The sequence below is a fragment of the Grammomys surdaster genome, unplaced genomic scaffold, assembly GCF_004785775.1.
Source record: "Grammomys surdaster isolate TR1022 unplaced genomic scaffold, NIH_TR_1.0 145, whole genome shotgun sequence".
NCBI lineage: Eukaryota > Metazoa > Chordata > Mammalia > Rodentia > Muridae > Grammomys > Grammomys surdaster.
Window position 1 is genome coordinate 3,822,757 of NW_021604603.1, and position 15,735 is coordinate 3,838,491.

The 15,735-nt window shown below is 43.2% G+C and overlaps 1 protein-coding gene across 1 annotated transcript; it reads left to right on the forward strand.

Annotated features, from left to right (window-relative positions):
* Positions 1-3,725: 3,725 nt before the first annotated feature.
* LOC114618822 (alpha-1,3-mannosyl-glycoprotein 4-beta-N-acetylglucosaminyltransferase-like protein MGAT4E) lies at positions 3,726-8,877 on the forward strand. Its single transcript, XM_028764606.1, has 4 exons — positions 3,726-3,833; positions 5,655-5,782; positions 6,574-6,730; positions 7,682-8,877. The coding sequence occupies exons 2-4, from the start codon at positions 5,669-5,671 to the stop codon at positions 8,809-8,811; spliced, it is 1,401 nt and encodes a 466-aa protein (XP_028620439.1). The 5' UTR covers positions 3,726-3,833; positions 5,655-5,668; the 3' UTR covers positions 8,812-8,877.
* Positions 8,878-15,735: the final 6,858 nt, after the last annotated feature.

Sequence of the window (15,735 nt, forward strand, 5' to 3'; positions counted from 1 at the left end):
AGCAAACATAAATCTGCAGCAGAGACAGCCAGGCCTCAGCCTCAGCTCGAGTCAGCAGGAGGGACCAGGAGGAACGCCAGGAGAAGTTCTCAACTGTGCCTCTCTCAGAGAAGCAAAGACGCGGGACCCACACGTGTTGCATAGCTAGCTCTATAAGCAGCTCCATCACTGTCCTTTTATACTCTTCTCCAAACATCGCGTGTTCTCCATAGTTTTGCCTCAGCACGTGTCTTGCTTCAGCATGTGTGTCTGTCTCAGCTGACATCACTCTGCCAATCAGCCCGAATCCACAGAAGTGGCAAGAAACTGCAGCACACCACTAGAAGTTTTTTGATGCGCGTCTCTCTATGGAGTCCCAGCAAACATAACTCAACTACTCAGTGTAAGGTGGACCAAAACATGCATGTTGTTATCAAAGAATTTTTTTAACACATGTTCTTTCACGTGCTTACTTTAGCAGAACATCCTTTCTCTCTCTCTCTCTCTCTCTCTCTCTCTCTCTCTCTCTCTCTCTCTGTTTTTTTTTTTTCTCTTTTTTTGAGACAGGGTTTCTCTGTATAGCCCTGGCTGTCCTGGAACTCACTCTGTAGACCAGGCTGACCTCGAACTCAGAAATCCACCACCTGCCTCTGCCTCCCAAGTGCTGAGATTAAAGGCATGCGCTACCATTGCCTGGATCTCTTTGGATTTTTGAGGCAGGATTTTTCTGCTTAGCCCTGGCTATCCTGGAACTTGCTTTGTAGCCAGACTGGCCTTGAACTCAGAGTTCCACCTATTTCTGCCTCCTGAATGCTGGGATTATAGGCATGAACCACCATGCCTGGTTTGGTTTGGTTATTTTGTTTTGTGTTTTAGTCTTTTTAATTCGCTGCCAAGGATTGAAAGCAGAGCCTCCTATGCATGCTGGTTAAACTGGTTACCACTGAGCTATATCCCAGCACTTCTACCCCGTTTTGCTTTACTTTTTATTTTAGACAAGGGCTCACTAAATTATCCAGACTGGCCTGGAACTTGTGACCCTCCTACATGGTTTCTAGTGGCTCCTGCCTTATGCCACCCTCTTACATTCAGTGTTATCAGAACGAGAATGCTCCCAATAGGAGTAACTTTGGATATTTTACTAATATTCTTATTATAGTTTAGCCACAAAATATTTTTATTTAAGTTTTAGAGAGGAGTTTATTATAGGTTTATTTGTGGGATCTTAAGCAGGCAGAGGCCTGTCTCCTGAAGATGGGATACCCTGACACCTTTATTCCCAGAAGTCTGAGCTCTAAACCCAGGGCTCTATTAATATGCACAATCAGAACAGGGATTTTCTTGTTTTACTTACAGTATATATGTGTATGTGTGGTATGTGTACTTGTTCAAGTATTTGTGGACCTGTGCATCAGGTGTCTGTATACCTGCGATGGATGGGTGTGGATGTCTATGGAAACCAGAGGTCAGTTCCAGGTGTTTTCCTCTATTGGGTTCTTCTTTGTACAGCCAATCCCACAATTTATTTATTTATTTATTTATTTATATGGCATTTTGTCTGTGTGTATATCTATACACCACATGCAGCATGCGCAGTGCCTATAGAAGTCAGAAAAGGCATCATATCTCCTGGGACTGGAGTTGTAGATAATTGTGAGCCACCATGTGGGTGCTGAGAATCAAACCTCTTGGTGACAGGCCACCTCAAGCTTCTGCCACTCTGATTTACTCTTGAACTGTGAGCCAAAATAAACAATTCCTTCCTTTAATTGCTTTGTTAATTAATTTTGTTCCAGCAGCATGTAAGATAACTAATACAGCCATCTACAAGGAAAATAAAGAGGCATAGAACCTTACAGTGCCTTCTATATAAAAATTCAGCCTACACATCTGTAAGAAAAATGCTGAGAAACCAACCACCATTACAACCTTGGAGGGGGGAGCAAAGATAGTGTGTATAACAGTAAGATAATCAAATAGTTCAGAGAAACTAAAAGAGACACAAACATATTCAGTTAACATATATTAGAAGAATTTAAAGAATCTTTCCACAGTGGTACTGGAACAATGGAATATCAGTTAAAAAAAAAAAAGAACTTCAGCACCTACCTCATTCCATATTTGTAAAGTATTTTGAGATGAATTATAAGGCTGAAGGTAAAAATGAATCCTTTGAGGAAGACCAGGAGAAGAAGAGGAAGAGGAGGAGGTAGAAGAAAAGGAAAAGGAGGAAGAAAGAGGAGAGGAAGAGGAAGGTAGGAGAAGGAGTGTCTTAGCTACTTCTCTACTGCTGTCATAAGACACTATGACCAAGGCAACTTATAGAAGACTTTGCTGGCCTACTACCGAAATGGCTTACCATTTTAGAGGGTTAGAGTCTATGACCATCACGGTGGGAAGCATGGCAGCAGGTCTACAAGCATGGCACTGGAGCAGCAGCTGAGTGCTCACATCTTAAGACACAACCGCAAAGCAGAGACCCTGAAGATTGTAGCGAGATATCTCCCCCACTTCCCCACCCCCCCCACATTTGCAATAAAGCCCAGTAATTGGGGAAGAACTAATGTGGGAGGAGCGAAGAGTGGGAAGGAGAAGGAAGGGGAGGGGAGAGAGGAGGAGACTGGCAACCATGGAGGCGGATGAATTTGGTCGAGAGCAGTAGTCCTGGGTAACAGTTTATATCTATAGGTTAGGTATCGGGTAACAACTCTAATTGTGCGGGCATCTTGTTAATTGAGCATTTCCAAATATATAAATCCTTTGGATAATCTTTAAGCATTAAGAGTCTTCATTCTGCCAGAACTGTGAGCATGGTGGGTATCGTCTGGAGCTTAGCAGAGAACCATGAGGGTGATGAGGTTGGCCCAAAAATGTATGCTTTGGACCATGATCTCTATCTTGTGGGGTGCTCTTAGCAGGTGGTCCAGATAGCTAGCAGAGCCAGATCGAGCAGCGGGTTTTCTAAATATTGCCCACAACAGAGGATGGCACCAGTGTTTTGAAACCTCAAAGCCACCCCCACCCCAGTGATACACCCCAAGTGACACACCTCCCCCAACAAGGCCACACCTCCTGATCCTTCCTAAATAGTTCCACCATCAGGGGGCTAAGTATTTTAACATAAACCTATGGGGGGCATCCTCATTCAGATTACCACTAGGGAGAAAAAGCAGTACTATTGGAAACACAATCTCAGCAGTGAAAAAGAACAGATAAAAAGAAAGAAGGAGAAACTTCAGAAGGCCACTGGACACTTCTAAGCACAAAGGAGAACTGGATATTTGAGAACAAATTTATGGTGATCTACCAGGCAGCACAGAGCAGCAAATAGCCCAAGGGGCTCTCTGATAAGGAAAGGACAACTCAGCATCCACACTTGCTGACTTAAACTAGCAGGTAGTATTCAAGCTTCAAGTCACACAAGACTGAAGGCTGGTTTTGAAACTATGTTTCCACCTCACCTCAACAAGTAGGTGCTTGAGGTAAGGCAGGATTGACACATGGCACCCATTCAGGCTGAACAATGGTTGTCAGGTGGGGTTTCCCCGGAGGGGTGACTAGCTTTAGCAACCTCAAAGAAGCCACTCTGGGGCCGCATCCCTCGTCATTAAGTTGTTTTCAGAGAAAATCCTGTTCCAGCAAAGCTTTAAGCAGCATTTTCTCCTAGCCAGAAAGACTTCTATGGACACTGCACCCAAAACATATTGACAACGTAGTCCTGTTTAGGAATTTCTGGTTTCTTTCAGGTTTCTATGGATCCTAGCAGTCCACAGTGAAGAAAGCATACCAAGTCCTTCTGTGTTTATTCAAAACCTTGTAATCTACCTAACATAATCCTGGAATCAGGCACAAAAGTAAGTATGGATTTGAGAGATGAGATCTCATTCATTTATCAGTAACCCCCTACCAGAAGATGTTGGTTTGAATTTAATACTTAACCCTAAAATTCCTTTCCATTAAGAAAAAATTATTATGGGGGACTAGACAGTCTCAGTGGTTAAGAGCACTGACTGTTCTTCCAGAAGACCCAGGTTTAATTCCCTGCACTCACCCAGTGGCTCACAACCATCTATATACAGTTCCAGGGGATTCAACACCTTCTGGCCTCTACATGCACCAGACACATAATGTAGCACACAGACTTACATGCAGGTAAAATGCTTGTATGTATGTATGTATGTATGTATGTATGTATATATCACAACCTGCCAGTGACCATTGCCAAGGAATTGAAATTGAATTTGAGATTCAACAGAACTAGAGTGTTGTGGAAAGTATTTAAATCCTGGCCCGAGGTTTCTACCCAGCCTTGGCTATTTAAGTTCCCAGACAAAAGACATACACGACCTTTATATTTACAATAAGCCTAAAACAGCACAATAGCTGGACGAATACCTACTCTCCATGCTGTTAGAATTTATTTTCCTACCGATAACCCTGAGTTATTTCTTACTATATTTTGTCTGGGCTGCTCTTAACTCCAATTGGTCAGCCCTCAGGGTCCTGTCTGTTCTTATGACTCATGTAACCCATAATGACTTCTTTTTTCTTCTTCTCCTGCACTCTTTCCTCATGGTCCTCCTCAAGCCCAGAAACTTAAGCCCCACCTATGTCTCTTCTGCCCAGCTATTGGCTGTTGGAATCTTTATTTACCAATCAGAAATAAGTTGGAGGCAGGGTCACTCAGCCTCTTAGGTGGGGACTATTTCTGGGGGCAACCAGTCTAGGGGACCCCAAATTAGCATTAGAATACAAGCAGTATCAGGCCAACCCACTACAGTAGAGGACTCTAAGCTAGTGCCCTTACTGGCATTCTGTGAAAGGTTTTTTTTTTTGGTTTTTCGAGACAGGGTTTCTCTGTATAGCCCTAGCTGTCCTGGAACTCACTCTGTAGACCAGGCTGGCCTCGAACTCAGAAATCCGCCTGCCTCTGCCTCTCAAGTGCTGGGGTTAAAGGCGTGTGCCACCACCACCCAACTTCTGTGAAAGTTTTATTCCAGATAGCTCACAGAGAAAACAAAGACAAGCATACTCAGTATTTCTCATCGCTATCACAGATATGCCTAGGATCCAGATGGCAAAATGGGGTTGTTTACATAATGTCCTGGGCACACTAAGCTGTATTGCTGAGGAGGGAGGGAACATCTTGCTCAGGGCATTCCTCCCAGGGGTGTAAACAGACATCTGGGAACAGAGTTCACACCACAGCAGGATCGCATAGGGAAGTCGGTCATATAACATGTTACACGTGTTTAAGTCTGTATGTAGACATATGTGGCCACATGCACAGAATGGAATTGGTTCTCTCCTTCCACCGTACAGATCCTAAGGATAGAACTGAGTCATTGGGCTTGGTAGCAAGAGCTGTTACCTTCTGACCCATCTCTACAGCCTCCTTATTTTCTTCTTGGCAACATATCCCTTCCAGTTCACCTGGCAGCATACCAAAAGCAGGAGCCTCACAGAATCAAGTCCTTGTTGGTTGTCTTTCCTGAGATAGCAAAAAGCAGGAGCAGGAGAAAATTTGGGAGGAAAAGATTAAGATAGTAATCAGGCATTGGGAAAGCTCTGTCCAGGAAGGGTGGGCTCGGGATGTGGCATGCTATCGGGGAGGGCACCCATGCTCACTGAGAGGAAACCCTCAGGATCTGCTGCTGCTCATGTTCCTTCCACAGCTGCTGCTGGTGCCATGCGAGGCCGCCTGGGGAAGTGCGTCAGAGTCCTGGCATCCCTAGTCATCCTGGAGTTCTTTCTTCATGAGAATATAGCAGAACGTGCAGAACGGCAATATAACACATTGCTGGTGAGGACCAGGGTTAGAGGCTTCACCACCCATCACAGAAAAGGGGTCTTCCCGCTTGCCCTCTAGGCTCGGCACGTGAACACTAAAGGAGAGCAGCTGAGGAATCCAGGCAGTGTCAGAGAGAACATAACCTTTGCGCTGGCTTGAGAGAGATAGGATTTGGGGAGGGCAGGAAGAGGAGCAAGCGTTCCAGGCATAGAGAGGGGGTGAAGCACAGCTACCTGTAGAGGAGGTGCTGACCAGCAGGACACAGGGGCCGCCTCACTGCACCTGCCACTGGCCAATAATATTCCTGCTCTTTCTCAGAGGAGAAACCAGAAGTGACGTTTCCCAGTGTAACCCTCAGCACACACACAGGGTAGCAGAGGCTTTCGGTGGCTTAGCTGTGTGTAGTAAGACTAAGCAAGTAAAAGGACTTTCAGGCTGAGCCAGTGTGGGGAAGACCTTAAAAACAAGGCCAGGCTCTGTCCTTTAGAACCCAACAGAGGCCTGAGCTCAGTTAGAGCACATTTGCTAGCTTGACCTTGATAAAGCAATGCCAGGTGGGTAGTGGCTTGGCAGGTAGGTCCTCCCTCCCTCTACAGGATTCCAGGGCCATGTGGCTGTGGCCAGAAAGCTCTGTGGAGGCTCATGGCCAGGTGGGGAGAGCAGCAAGCTAAGCTCTGACAGATTGTATGTAATGGATCCTAGGGCTCATCCAATCTCCCCTAAAGAGGACATGCCCCCCGGTTGTCTCCAGGGGATCTAAGAATCACCCCTGGGGCTGATAATATATCATAACTTGTACTCAGAGTGAAAAGAAGAAAAGGATACAGCAGATAGCTCAAGAGGAAATCAGCTCGGAAATCACGAACCATTTGAAATACTTCACAGAGATGCAGAAAAGCTCTCATGTTCTCCAGCATGCCACCTACACAGTTCTGGTTGGAGCTGCTCTCCAGCCAAAGAGTGAGTATGTGGGAGGAGCCATTAGACTTGGCAAAGACCAGACACCATTTTCCTCCCTCCCTCCCTCCCTCCCTCCCTGCCTCCCTCCCTCCCTCCCTCCCTCCTCTCTCCTTCCCTCCCTCCTCTCTCCTTCCCTCCCTTCCTCTCTCTCTCTCTCTCTCTCTCTCTCTCTCTCTCTCTCTCTCTCTCTAAAAATGACAGGATTTCTCTGAATAGCTCTGCCTATCCTGGAATTCACTTTGTACACCAAGTTGTCCTTGAACTCAGAGACCAGCTTGCTTCTGCCTTCTGAATGTTTGGCTTAAAGGCACAAGCCACCACCGCCAGGCTAAGGTCTTTCATCCAGACAAAGAGAATGGGGTCTGAAGAACTGAGCTGATCCCACCTGATCTCCCTTGAATGTCCAACAGGACCAAAAGGCCAGAGTAACTCTGTGAGAGAGCCTGGGGTGATACTCATTCATGCCCAGCTTCTGGGACTGGGAAGATAGAAAAGGAGCCAGGGGTACCTGGGACAGAAGTGGGTAGACAGAAAAGAAGATAGTGGAAACTTATGGGTCACTGAACTGCACAACCCAGTGAACTGGACTAACCAGCCATGAGGTTTTAAAGGGTCTTGGAGATCTTCTAGCCCAGGGCTGGGTAGTCTGTAGTAATTGAGACAACTCCAAAGGCCAAGGCCAGGCTAAGGTAATTTGCTTACATGGCAATAGCTACATGGTTCCATTCTAAAGAGAACCTTATCGGCATGAAGTTTCTCCCACTGAGCCTTTTTCAAAGTATTAAACAAGTGAGACTTTATAGCTTTGAGAAAGATATTCAACTCCCACAACCCCAGGAGACAAGGTGAGCCTGGCTTGGGACGTGGCATTTAGTGAGGGGCTGGGAAGAAAGCCCTGGGATCCATCCACCTTACTGAATGAAGTACTGAGGGTGTCTCTGTGTTCCTTAGGGCTGCTGACAGTGGGGATCTTCTCAGTGCAGCATAGAAACAGGACTTACCTCTTGGACACCATTACATCCGTATTCCAAGTGTCTTCAGAACAGGACCTGGAGTATATGCTGATATTGGTCCTCCTGTCAGACACTGACCCCAGATGGCTCAACCAAACAGTTGCTAACATTTCAGGTCTTTTCATGCCTCACATTGAATCTGGGAGGTTGCTGGTGGTCCATGGCCTGCTGGGTGGCTCCAAAGCAAAGAGCAGAAATCATACCTCCCCCTGTGGAAAAGTATATTCTAGGCAGAAAACAAGTTTTGCCCTTCTCATGAATTTTGCCCGCAACCTCTCTGAATACTTCCTGTTGCTAGGAGATAATGTACAGAGCACCCCCAGGTTTCTGTCTGACATCTTCTGGGTCTTGGAAGCCTGGAACCAGGTCCCTTGGGTGATCCTAGACTTCTCTAGCATGGCAATCTCCGGGAAGGTTTTCCATACTGAGGACCTCTCCCGGCTCATCTCCTTTGTGCTCCTCTTCCCCAAGGACATTTCCACTCACTTGCTTCTCTCTGAGTTCAGGCTTCTCTTATCTCAAAATGTCCCTATCCGCCTCAATCCCTCCCTCTTCTACCGAATGGACAGTGACTTTGAGTTTGAAGATACATGCTTTCCTGTGGAGCAAGACAAAGACTTGGGCAAACCAGACAACCCCGCTGCTACTGTCTTTACAGACATGATCTCACTTTGGAATACGAATCCACAGTATGCCTACATTCTCAATGGTGACAGCCTCTGGGTCTTGGACGCTATAAAATACAACTACTTGCTGGTGGTTCTAGATAAGCCACAAAAAGTCATCAAGGTAGCAGTGGAGACAGGCTCTAATGAAAATAAGTTGAACTTTTTAAAACACGGGCAACTCTTGCTGGGCTACAGCCTCATGGACTACCCTAAACGCTGTGCTCATTATAACTTGGTAGGACCATTGGTGAGAGGTCAGTTGAATCAGATGGTATTCTATGAAGAAGATTCTGTGAAGGAGATTAGTTGTATAAAGTTGCTGGTGACAGCATCTCATGACCACCCCATCAAGATCTCACAGATCAAAGTCTGGACCGAAGTGGAGGAAGAGGAGAATTAAAAGGTCCTGTGAGATGTCTCTAAGACTGCGTCCAGGAAGGGAGAAATAAATCCATCGAATGGCCAAGAATGTCCCTTCCTTGTGAATACAGTGATCATGGAGTTTATTTTCCAAAATGTACCCTATGCCGGTTGGTTCCTGTTAACTTGACACAAAGCTAGATAAAACTGAGAGGAGGGAACCTCCATAACATTGGCCTGTAGGTAAGTAAGTCTGTGGGGCATGTCCTGAATTGCAGATTGATGTCTCAGACAAGTGAAGTGCTCCTAAAGAACATCACAACAGGTTATTCTCTGGCTTCCTAATGTGCACTCACATTACACATACACATACAAACATACACATATACAAACAACATACACACAAATACACAAACACAGACATATAAACAGACATACAAACACATCACAAACACACATATGCAAACACATCACACACACATACACACAAACACACATCACAAACACATACACACAAACACACACAAACATATACCCACACAAATACACATACACCCAAACAAATATCATAAATACATACATAAACACACACAAATACACATTACATACAAATACACACATACAAACATCACACACTCAAACACATATACATATATCATATACAAACAGACATACACACAAACACATAAGAAACACCTATACACACATCACAAACATACACAAACACACACATACACATACAAACATACACACAAATACACATACACACACAAAAACATATATAAACATACATACAAGCACATCAGAAACACACAAATATATACTCATAAAGACACATACAAAGACACATCACAAACACACACACTCACAAACACACATACATACACACACAAACACACACAAATATAAACATACATACACACACAAATGCATATAGACACAAATGCATATACATCAGAAACACACACATACATACAAACACACATACATACAAACACATATCACAAACACACATATAACATATATATCACACACACATCACAAACACATACATGAACACACATCACACACACAAGCTGTATAGGAAGTCAGGTGTCCAAGGGCTATTACATAGAACCCTGTCTTAAAAAAAAAAAAAAAGATCTAGATGTGGTGGTACAAGCCTTTAATCCCAGCAATGGGGAGGCAGAGTCAGGAGGACTTGTTTAAGTTCAGAGCTTGTTCCAAGATAGCCAGGGCTACACAGAAGTACTGTCTCAAAGAAAGAAAGAAAGAGAGAGAGAGAGAGAGAGAGAGAAAGGGGGGAGGGAGGGAGAGAAAGAGAGAGGAAGAAATAAAAGAAAGACAGAAAAGACAGACAGGAAGGAAGAAGAAGAAGGAAAGAAAAGAAAGCAGGAAGAAAGGATGACATAGATTTCAATTCTCTAATGAATAAAACAGATTTAAAACCTCAATAAAATGCAAATAAGAGTTTTTACATTGTTTACTTTTTTATTTATACAGCATATTCTGATCATGTTTTCCCTTCCCTCATCTCCTCACTTCCCCACTATCCCAGCCTTCCAACTCCTCTCTCTCTCTCTCTCTCTCTCCCTCCCTCCCTCCCTCCCTCCCTCCCCCTCCCTTTCTTCTTCCCTCCCTCCCTCTTGTGCTCTCTCTCTCTCTCTCTCTCAATCAAGGAACCAAATAAACAACCCAGAATAAAACAGACAAAAAGAAAAAGCAAAAGAAACACATATACACATATAAAATTCATAAAAACACAAGATCAGAGACCATAACAAATATGCAAAAGACAAATAAAAAACAAAAACTAAACCTTGCTTACCCTCTGGCTTTTTTAGTTTCTGTTTTTGAGACAGGGTCTCTCTAAGTATGCGCTATAGACCAGGCTGGTTTTAAACTCTCAGAGCTCCATCTGCTGCTTCTGCTTCCGAGTGTTAGGATTAAAGGCATGTGTCTCCACCATGCGATTTTTCATTTAGATTTTAAAAAGCATTCTTAATCATGTATCTGCTTGTATGTGCCTGCAGATTGGTGTCAGCACATTCTCATGAGTGCATGTCCCAGCAAAGACCTGAGGCCTCAGATCACCCTGGAGAAGAGTTAAGGGCATTTGTAAATCTCCTGACATGGGTGCTCGAAAACAGAACTTGAACTTAGGTCCTCTGCAAGAGCAGTCCACACTCTAACCATTGAGCCACCTCCCACTTCCACACCCACACCGCAATCCATTCCACCCCCAGGCTGTAAACAACCCTAGAAACTAATGTCTTCTCCAGGGCACAGGGCAGGTTTGTTTATAAAGACCATGACTCGCTCTTCTGAGACTTAGAGGCTGCCTCACCAGTGATATTATAGCTCAGGGAGAATTCTCTTTCCTCCCTAGAGAAGATCTGTTTGTTCCCTAACCAGAATAATAAAGGTAATGTCTCCCTGTGAGGCAGAGGTTGGGCAAGTTTGACAGTGGTCTTGTAAAATCAGAGCTTAGGTTAGCATGTCTCAGCCATGACGCAGGTCCTCAATGTGTATAGCATCCACCCAAGAATCAGTGAGTCATACCTCACTAGACTTCCCCTGGGACTGGAGGGCAAGGGGGAGTGTGGCCACATGAAGTTCGGAATGTCTGCTTCACCAGGGAAGGTCTGACAAGTCTGCTAAGCAGCTAGCTCCCTGGTGTTCAGGGAGTGCATTGACTTCTTCACCTAACAGCAGCAGCCCTTACATTTTCTTTTGTGCATTTTTTTTCTCAGAGCCCTTTCTTTCTTCTTTCATTATTTGCACTGCTTAAGGCACTTAGGACATGTCAGTAAATAGACAGATTCTTACCCCAGGAGCCTGTGCAGTGAGGTGGAAGCAGAGATGGTAGACATATACATGAGTGTGTTGCAGAGGCACTGCAGAGGTTTTCTATCGGGGAATGGGATGATAGGCTAATGTCATAGAAGGAAGCCACCCCAGCACTCTAGGAAGTTCCGGCCCCCACCCCCGTGTGTGTGTGTGTGTGAAGGTTGGTAACTACTTTATTAAATTTATTCTTCAGGAACTAGAAAGATGGCTCAATGGTTAAGAACACTGACTGGTCTTCCAAGGGTGTTGAGTTCAATTCTCAGCACCCAGATAGCTCACAACTATCTGTAACTCCAGTCCCAGGGGATCCAATACCCTCACTCAGACATACATGCAAGCAAAACACCAATGCACAGAAAATAAAAATAAATGAATTATTTAAAAGTATTTTTTTAAAAATGTATTCCTCAGTATTTCATGGTATCTGTTGGTATTAATATATTAATTTTACTGGAAAAGACCAGAGGGATGGTTAAGAGCACTTAGCACTTTTTCAGCAGATACGGGTTAAATTCCCAGGACCCACATGGTGGCTCACGACCATTTTGAACTCCAGTTACAGGGAATCTGATGCCCTTTGGTGACCTTTGCAAAACATCCATATGTGGATTGCTGTCTGTATGCAGGTGAGGACAGGCACAAGATAAGGCTAGAACCTGTGACTGGGCAGTGGATAAAGAAGGTGAGCTTGGAGTTTTAGAGCCGGGGGAGATAGGGACACACAGGGAGAAGGAAGGAAGATGAAGAGGAAGATGAACCTGATCTACGTGGCTTTAAATAGCCACAGATAGCTATGAATATCATATAAGGAATGGATAATTACAGGACAATTTGTCTTATCTAGGTGGGCAATTTATATCAATTGGCTCTAAGTTCATTGTGTGGATGTTTTGTGGGTTGAGAATTTACTGATATAAATCTGATTTATAAATTACAAGCTTCTAGAGTTTTGATTTTACCGGGTTATGGGGATTTGGAACAGCTAACCACAGGAGGCAGATGGCTGGGAATGTGCGTAGGATCCTCTGCAGGAGAACAGGGAGTTGAGCATGGAGACCCTGGAGTGGGAAAACTGCATTACTAGAACATAGCCAGCACTAGCATGGTGGAATTTTTTTTTATATTCCATGCAACACCATACACATGAAATAAAAAGAAATCTTTTAGAAAAGATAACTTATTGGAGCTAGAGAGATGTCTCAATGGTTAAGAGCACTGGCTTCTCTTCCAAAGAACCCAGGGTTTGATTCCCAGCATCCAAGTGGCAGTTCAGAACTGTCTATAACTCCAGTCCCAGGGGATCTGATTCCCTCTTCTGACCACCCTCTGCATTGTACACATGAGGTGCACAGACATATATGCAGACAAAAAAAACCCATACCCATAACAATAAATAATAAAAAATTTCAAAGATACACTATTACTATAATAATCTTGTGCTGCCAGCAATATGAGTTGTTTTGTATTTTTTAAATTGGCAAATATAATTATATGGTTATCTTATACATAATAATATACACATATATATACACACATACATATATAGAATTGAATAACTATCTCTCATTAACATATGCATTACACACAAAGTTGCTATCAAAGGAGAACAAAAGATTGAGACTATAAAGTAAAAAAAAAAAAACAAGGAAGCTTTGGAGGTGGCAAAAATTAATCCTATATCTTGATTGTGGTAATTACACAAATTGATACGTGCTCTAAAATTCATACAACTATACATCAAAAACTCACTTTAATACATAACAACTTACAAAATAAAATTAGCAATTATTGACAATTATTTTATGTGTAACAGTGGTATTGTGGCTCTTTTTAAGGATTTATCTTTACAAGGTATACACTAAAATATATTAAAATATTTAAAATATTTAATATATATTAAAATATATATGTATATGTAAAACATAGGGTTTGTTTAAAACTAATACTGGAAAGAGCCAGGCAGTGGTCACACATGTCTTTAATCTCAGCACTGGGGAGGCAGAGGAAGGCAGATTTCTAAGCTCAAGGGTAACCTGATCTATAGAGTGAGTTCTAGGATAGCCAGGGACACACAGAGAAACAATCAAACAGACAAATAAACTAGAAGGGCTGAGCAAATTGGATTGCTTAAAGTGCTTGTGTTCAGATCACCGGCAGCCATGGGACAAGATGGATGTGGTAGTGTACCTATTATTTCAGCTTTAGGAAGGGAAGTTGAGAAGATCCTGAGGCTTATGAACCAGCTGGTACAGGCAATCAGTGAGCTCCAGGTTCAGTCACTGACCTTTATCTCCAAAAGTATGGAAGATGTTGTGTATAGCAGTAAACACTTTAATTCCAGCACTCAGGAATTTTAATCCCAGTACTCAGGAAGCAGAGGCTCATGGATCTCTGAGTTTGAGGCCAGCCTAGTCTACATAGTGAGTTCCGGAACAGCCAGAACAACTTTAAAGAGATTCTGTCTCAACCATAAGTAAATAAGTAAATGAAATATGATAGAGAGAATAGAAGAGGGTACCTGATGTCAACCTCTGGCCTCCAACAGGCATGTACATACATCTGCACACACGCACACGCACACCTCAGAGTAGAAAAGTGTTTGAGGGACACAGGTTAAAAAAAAAAACAAAAAACAAAAACAAGCCTGGTCCTCAGTTAACAATTGCTGAAGTTTCATGATTGATATATGAAACTTGGTTACACTATCCTGTTTTGGAATATATTATGTAATTTTCATAGAGAAATACATTTTAAGATAGAGTAGAGCTGTTGTTAGCCTTCAAGATCAGACCCCGTATATGCTAGGAAACTCTTTTTTGACACTTAGTGGATCTTGGCAAATCATTTGTTTATCTTCCATTTCATTCAATCTGATCATAAGTGGAGAATATTACTGATACAGTATCCATCTTGTGGCTTGTTGTCCTCAGAAGATGTGAAAAGCAGGTCCTTGGGATGTTGCACCTGCTCAGTGAGTGTCAACTGCTTTGTCACTGTTACTTTTCCCAGACTCTAGACCATGTCTTAGCATAACCAGGATTTCTTTTTTTGTACCTTATGATTCAGGACTTGTGTATTTAATTCCCTATTGAAGACCATGAAACACATCTACAGTAGTCCACTTCTTCCTCATATTACATTGTATGTTCTATTTTCCCCTTTATGTGTGGGAGGCTGGAGAGATGATTTAAGGGTTAAGAATACGTGCTCTTTTTGCTTAGGATCTGAATCTGATTCCTAACACCATATCCTGTCATTCACAACTGCTTACAACTTCACCTCCAGGGGACTCAGTGCCATCTTCTGTAGGCACCTGTATTACATTCACATACACATACGTAAAAACATCCTTTAAAAATATTTAAAGCTGTGTGTGGTGGCGATCTTATAAGCTCAGCACCAGGGAAGCTACGATAATGTGGGTCACAAGGGCACACTGGCTAGTCAGTCTGGCCTAATCAGGGATGTCTTGGTCAGTGAGAGATCTTGACTCAAAGAACAAGGTGGACTTTTGAGGAGCAATATTACATGCTGACCTCTCACCCTCACGGGCATATATATCTATGTACAAATGTAAGCACACAGAAACATACACAGGGTGGAATAGAGATTAAGTTAGATAAAAATCCAGAAATACATCTTTTCTTTCAAAGTAGTAAAGAGCAAATGACTGAGCCCCAGAAAGGACTTAAAAAAAAAAAAACCAAACAAGCCTGGTCCTCAGTTAACAATTGCTGAAGTTTCATGATTGATATGTGAAACTTTGTTACACTATCCTGGAAAGGTGGAATTTATCTTCTTAGATGCTATCATGGGGACCACAGACTCTGAGCCCAGAAAGGCCTTCAGGTCACAAAGCAGCCTCTTTCCACCATGCCTAATGGGCCTCATTTTTAGAACTAAACAGCACAGTCAGTGTTGTGGATATTTTAGGGAAGGGGGGGTGGTGGTTCATGAGGTGCTGTGTCAAACCATTCTTTAAGCCAATAGGATCGTGCGGGGGTATTGAAGTAAAGCTTCAGTTCACCCTTCCATACGACATAAGTGGTCTCTTTTTAAGGCTCCTTCAGAGGAGGGAGAGAAGGGGAGCAGGGCTACACCACCAGAGTAGTGA

Excerpts from the sequence above, each read along its gene's own strand:
- LOC114618822 (XM_028764606.1), top strand. The coding sequence starts at position 5,669 with ATGCGAGGCCGCCTGGGGAAGTGCGTCAGAGTCCTGGCATCCCTAGTC. Across the intron at positions 5,783-6,573 it reads GGCAATATAACACATTGCTG|AGTGAAAAGAAGAAAAGGAT; the intron begins GTGAGGACCAGG and ends ACTTGTACTCAG. Across the intron at positions 6,731-7,681 it reads AGCTGCTCTCCAGCCAAAGA|GGCTGCTGACAGTGGGGATC; the intron begins GTGAGTATGTGG and ends TGTGTTCCTTAG.